The sequence below is a fragment of the Notothenia coriiceps genome, unplaced genomic scaffold, assembly GCF_000735185.1.
Source record: "Notothenia coriiceps isolate Sejong01 unplaced genomic scaffold, NC01 NC01_scaffold00003769, whole genome shotgun sequence".
In the NCBI taxonomy this organism is placed as follows: domain Eukaryota; kingdom Metazoa; phylum Chordata; class Actinopteri; order Perciformes; family Nototheniidae; genus Notothenia; species Notothenia coriiceps.
In genome coordinates, this window is record NW_011336470.1 from 622986 (window position 1) to 628892 (window position 5907).

Genomic DNA, 5907 nt, shown 5'->3' on the forward strand with positions numbered 1-5907 from the left:
TAGTTTCTACTCAGCTAAAACTTTTTTTAAATTCACACAACATCCTTAACCCTATGCAATCTGGATTCAGATCAGAGCACAATACTTTGACTGCCAGTCTGAAAGTCTTAGACGATATTAAGGCTGCTTTGGATAAAAAATCAGTTTGTGTTGCATTGTTTATTGACCTAGCCAAAGCATTTGACACTGTAGATCACCACATTATGTCTAATGTTATGTTGGTGTCTCGTTTCGGTCATAATACCATTTGCTGGTTTCAGAGTTATCTAACCGACCGTACTCAATGCGTCAGGTTGGGTAGTACTGTCTCTGACCCTGTCACCTTGGAGAAGGGAGTTCCACAGGGCTCTATTTTGGGGCCTGCTCTTTTTATTATATGTAAACAATATTTGTAATCTGATGCAATTTTCTACCTATCATATGTATGCTGATGACACTATTGTATACTCATGTGCTCCTTCTCTGGATATGGCCGTTTCCAATTTAAAAATTGATTTTATCACGCTACAGCATGCGCTTATTGATTCGAAACTGCTATTGAACAGTAAGAAAACCAAAGCAATGCTTTTCGCTCCCAAGTCAGCGTCCTCTTGCCTTTCCATTGACACCCTTGATGGCGTCTCCATTGAGTTTGTCGATACATACAAATATTTGGGCTTTTGGTTGGACAGAAGTCTAAACTTTAAACACCATATTGAAGTTCTAACAAAGAAATTGAAATTCACTCTTGGCTTCCTTTACAGACTTAAATGTTGTTTTTCAACTTCTTCCCGTAAAAGGTTGGTCTCTGGCTTATTCCTGTCCCAGCTTGACTACGGTGATAAATTTATAGATTTGCCTGTCCCACTGTTTTGGCCAAACTTGACCCACTCTACCATGCTGCACTGCGCTATATATCAAATGCACCCTATAGGACTCATCATTGCAAACTGTATAGCCTGGATGGTCCTCACTTAGTATGCGTAGGATGCAGTATTGGTTTTTATTAATGTAAAAAGACATTTTAGGTAAGCTTCCTATTCATTCCTTCATTCAGCTTCATATACGTATGTGCCAGATTTGCCCCAGTTTGTGACTCTTACAACCAGTGCCTGGATACGGTTCCAGGTACCTGCCGTGCGGACTGAGGCTGCAAAAAGGAGTCTGTTTCGGCACTTGTCCCTATAGCCTTTTTTTAAATTGAAGTTGTCTGATGTCCTTACCACCAGCTGCTCTTGCAGTAATAAGTAGTGTACCTTTCTTACTGTCCCAAATGTGCACAATGTAGTGGCTGCTTTTCGTCTTTTTTTTGTTTACTTAGTTGTGTTCTCTGTATTTTATATGTCTGTGTAACGTTGCTGCCTTCTTGGCCAGGTCAGCATTGTAAATGAGACTTTATCTCACTGCTTTTTATCTGGTTAAATAAAGGTAAAATAAAAAAATGGTAAAGTTGTGACATAGCCAAGATGTCGATCGTGCGAGAAGTGTCCAACTTTCCAAACTCGGCTTTTGTGCGCCTCAAAACAGCAAGGGTAAGTACAGAAGTACCCAAATTAAGACACAGCAAAAGTCTTGGATTTATTCTCTCCCATTCATTTCCTCCAACATCGTACAGGCTGAGTGTTCTCTGTCTCTCTGCTCTGAGGTTTGGTGGCTGGTGGTGACACCTTGACTTCCATCTGCCTGCTGGGAAGTGGAACAAACAAGCATGGAGAGAGGCTTCGGCCGACAGCTCCCCGCTAGTATATACAAAAGTGTGTGTGTGTGTGTGTGTGTGTGTGTGTGTGTGTGTGTGTGTGTGTGTGTGTGTGTGTGTGTGTGTGTGTGTGTGTGTGTGTGTGTGTGTTAAAAGAAATAGAACTAGCTGTAAAATGGCGAGCCAATATATACACTAAATTGCGTTTTAGTCTTCGGGTTGTTGTTGATAATCTTAAAGATTGTGAAAAATCTTTCTATTTCTATCATTTATCGTCAAATAAATATCATTAGTCTGTCAGTTGTTGACCCACCAACTGTATTGTACATTATTATAGTCATGGATGCACTTCCCCCTTAAGACATACGATATCAGGATTGGGGTCTAATTGCCAAAGACTAACATTTCCATCATATGGCGCATGCATAAATAAATGTTCTTTAAACTAAAACTGAAGTCTTTCCGGATTGAAATAGAGATGCTGTCATTTGTTTGTTGGGGAACACTCTTTATGTCGCCCAATACTAAACATATAGAAGTTGTTACCGTTTAGCTTTTTTGATGTCTCAACATTATTTTGGTATTTGTTTTATTTCCAGATGTCAGAATGGTACTTGTTGGACATTTAAAGCTTCAAACCTGTAGCCTGACAGATGGACAGAAAGGATCCCAGTTCTACAGAGTGTAAAACGTCTCCTGTTGTGTCTCAAGGCAGCCTCTCTCGCCCTCCTCATGATTCTGAGAGTAATTTGAATCCAATACATTTTGATTTGTTTTACATAAACTAATAGCCTCTGTTGCACTGGCCACAAACTGAGTTTTAATTAAGTCAATGTCCACGTTTGAAGGACAGTGGGAAAAGGAGAAGACGATAAGAGGTTGCCTTGAGGTAGGAAGTAGCAGACATGGGGACTCCATTATCTACACTAGATTATGCCACTCTGCTCAGAGCCAAGCCGCTTTCTATTTTTAGAAATGTCATCATGGGAATGAGATGAGTGGAAGAAGTCACAGAATAAGTTGCAGACCACAACTCACGTTAAAAGAAGTAAAGTGCGGAGGAGTTCCATAGGGTTAGTGAATCATTAAACTCAATCCGGAAATTAGCTTTGTACAACACACGCTCTGGACTTAAAACAAACACTTTTGCTCTGTCTGAAATCACTTACATCCTTCAGTACACTGCATGTAGTGCACTGTGAACTCTTATGCAGTGGGAGAATGTCTACCTTGTAGTGTTGTCTCGAAATACACGTTATTGTGCCCTCACCGGCACAATAACTCAAGAACAGTGGGGTTTTTTCGGCAACTATATAGTGGGACATTACTTAATTAGTGGGAAAAAACACTATACCTTTTTAATTTGATAGTGTTGCGTTGACCAGAGAAACCACAATCGTGGCTGGTCGCTTAACTTCCATTTCTAGCCAAGATGGCGATTGCTGAGTGTGAAAAGTGTCATTCCATACACAACTTTTTGTTTGTTCCTTTCTTAGCTTCCTCTGCTTAAATCATAACAGTTTCTGACATAGTAAAAGACACTTAAAGTCCGCTTACTACATTTTCTTTTACAGTTTTCAAGCATATAACATGGTCTTTGTTAGTAGACGCAATTATCTCGCCTGTTTCGGATATAACTCAGTTCGCAAGCTCAGTAGATGTTATGTTTTCATCCATATAATTTTCAGTGCTTTTCTCATGTGTTACTTTTAATAAAGGAATGAGTGCTAAGGAAAAAAAATGTTATTTCACCTTGAATTTGTTTGTTTAAGGCTACTGTTTTAAATGAACACATTTGTTTTGTTTTTTAAAAGCATTCCTCCAATCAACACAGACTAAAAGTCTGCAAACTGCTATAGATGAATTCATGACAGCTGCAATTGGTCATTAACGGATCTTCAAACATGATAACTGAACAGACTACAGACCAAATACAAACCATGAGGTATGACTGAAAGCCTCAGAACAAATGAAAAAGTACAGCTTTGTGCTCAGCTGCCAGTGAAAGAGTGTTTTACAGAAAGCAGTGTTCAGGAATGTGTCACGCATAACCCACTTTTCTTCTTCTAGCTCAAAATCACATTCACTTGTAAAAAGTGACAATTATTTCAATGTTCACACAAAGGCTGTCTTGGCTGAGTTTGAATAGTGTATTGATTCATTATGAATGAATTCACTGAAATAATTTATGAAACGTTACATCAACAGATACTAAGGGTGACTGACACAAGCAGCTCTTCATATAAATCTCTCAATTATTAACCCGTTTTGCCCAAAGACTACATGTAGTATGGTCGGGGAATTTCATTTGTTCTGATTGGTCAAAATTCCTTTAAATCTGGTACTTTGTAGAATAATCTCACATTTTTAGGTTTTAAATAAAAATGCAGACTTTATCAATATTCAAGATCAGATTTTGGATTATAAAACTTGCAATAATTGTGTATTTTAAATGTCCTAGATATAGAATTGAAATTGGTCACTATTTAGACCAAATTCCTTCAGATTTGTGCTATGGGAAGCTCAGTGAAAATGTGAAAGACTCTAAAAGTTCCACATTTCATTTGCAGGCTCAAATGGATCAACCCTTCTCACAAGTGCATGTTTATGGCTTCAGCCTTCAGACAGGCAATATGTCATTTTTTAAAAGAAACAGGGCATCACAGCCAGAAATATTTGAGCTGTGGAGTGGGCAAGGGGATAGCTTCCTAAAAAAGAATAAAAAGTAGGTCACAAAAAAAAAGTTTTTAGGAATTACAATTCCTGAAACTATCCAAAGCAGGATTTGGCCACATCATAAGCTCTTAAAGCCAAAGGTGACTGTTCCTGGACTGCTTGGGGAGTAACGGGTTACATTAAACGGTAATAACCATTTTAACCAATAACCAATGGTAATAACAATTTTTTACAAAGGTTATTGTATTCTCTTACAGTTACAGAAAAAAAAGGCAATTGGGTTACAGTTGTACAACATATTAATAACAGGATTACACAGTTACTAAAAAAGAGCATATTGTGTTTGTTGTAAAAGGAGCATTGTATTTCTACTTTGTAAACTGTACTGTTCTGTACGTTCATAACATCGTGTGTGTGAGCTAAACTCTACACAGTATGTGTTAAACTAAAACGGACCATGCTCTGTCAATTTAGAGGGTTTTCCAACTGTATTATGTGCTCATGTTTTTCATTGTTGGTGTATATGCTACTGCATGAATATGCTTAATGAAAGCCAGGTTTTACTATAAATAAGATCTCTGAGCAGAGGACACATCTTTGATCATAAATATGGTTTATTTTGTTCAACAGAAGCCTGAGTGTTACATAATGATGACACTATGTCACGGAAGTAAACAAAGGATCCCAATGGACCCCACTCTGGAGGGAACTTTGGGATTTTAGCTTTTGCAGACCATTTACTACAGAAAAGGGAAAACCCTAAAAAGTGACCCTCCCAGCCCTGGAGCAGGTAGTGATGCAGCACTTTGCAAAGGGACACGTCAGCAGCGTGGAGGCCTGCCAACCGGACCCAAATCATGAGCATACACCCTGCTGCCTCTAAATCACCAAGGAACATTTCTGTGTCATCCACACTTTTGTGTCTTTTTTGAGACGGAACAAGATTTGTTTTTCTTTCCTCAACATGCACATGTCATACATCTAGACATTTCCAGGGTTTAGTGAGATTGTTAATATCTTCATATTGATGATGTTTCATTGTTTATTCGTGATTTAATCGATCAGTTCTAGCCTTGAAACATCAGATCTTTGAGTGATTGAATGAATAAAAAAGGCCACATGTATGGATCCCATCACCAACAGTGTTCATTTGAAAGGCTGCAGCGAGAGAGGCGCACAGCTGTGCTTTGACAGGCGAGCATACTAAATGAGAAGGTCTACCTGTGTCTGTGAAGCCTCTTTTACACCATCTGCCTCTGAATCCAGGCTGCCTGTCATCAGGATCCATATTTACATTCCGCCTCATGGAGCATTATTGTCAATCAAAAGTAGGGTACTCTTGTTGGTTGTTAATTCAATGTTTTATGCATATTTGTGGGAAACTTTATTCCACACTGAAAAAACTGAAACGTTAATTAAATGTATTATGTCAACAGATGTCACATAACTGTATTAGGTTAGTTGAAAGCAATAATACGTTTAAATGAAAAAGATTAGGATCAACTTAATATTATTGATTTCAGCTATAGTTATGTGATATGTTGACATAATACATT

The 5907-nt window shown here is 38.3% G+C and overlaps 1 protein-coding gene across 1 annotated transcript in view; it reads right to left on the reverse strand.

Annotated features, from left to right (window-relative positions):
* LOC104941724 (collagen alpha-1(XIV) chain-like) overlaps positions 1-5629 on the reverse strand; it is a 37626-nt gene extending 31997 nt beyond the window's left edge. Inside the window, exon 1 of the mRNA XM_010766858.1 lies at positions 5573-5629. Within this exon, the coding sequence (XP_010765160.1) occupies positions 5573-5629 (57 nt within the window). The remainder of the gene's footprint in view (positions 1-5572) is intronic.
* Between the last annotated feature and the right edge of the window lie 278 nt (positions 5630-5907).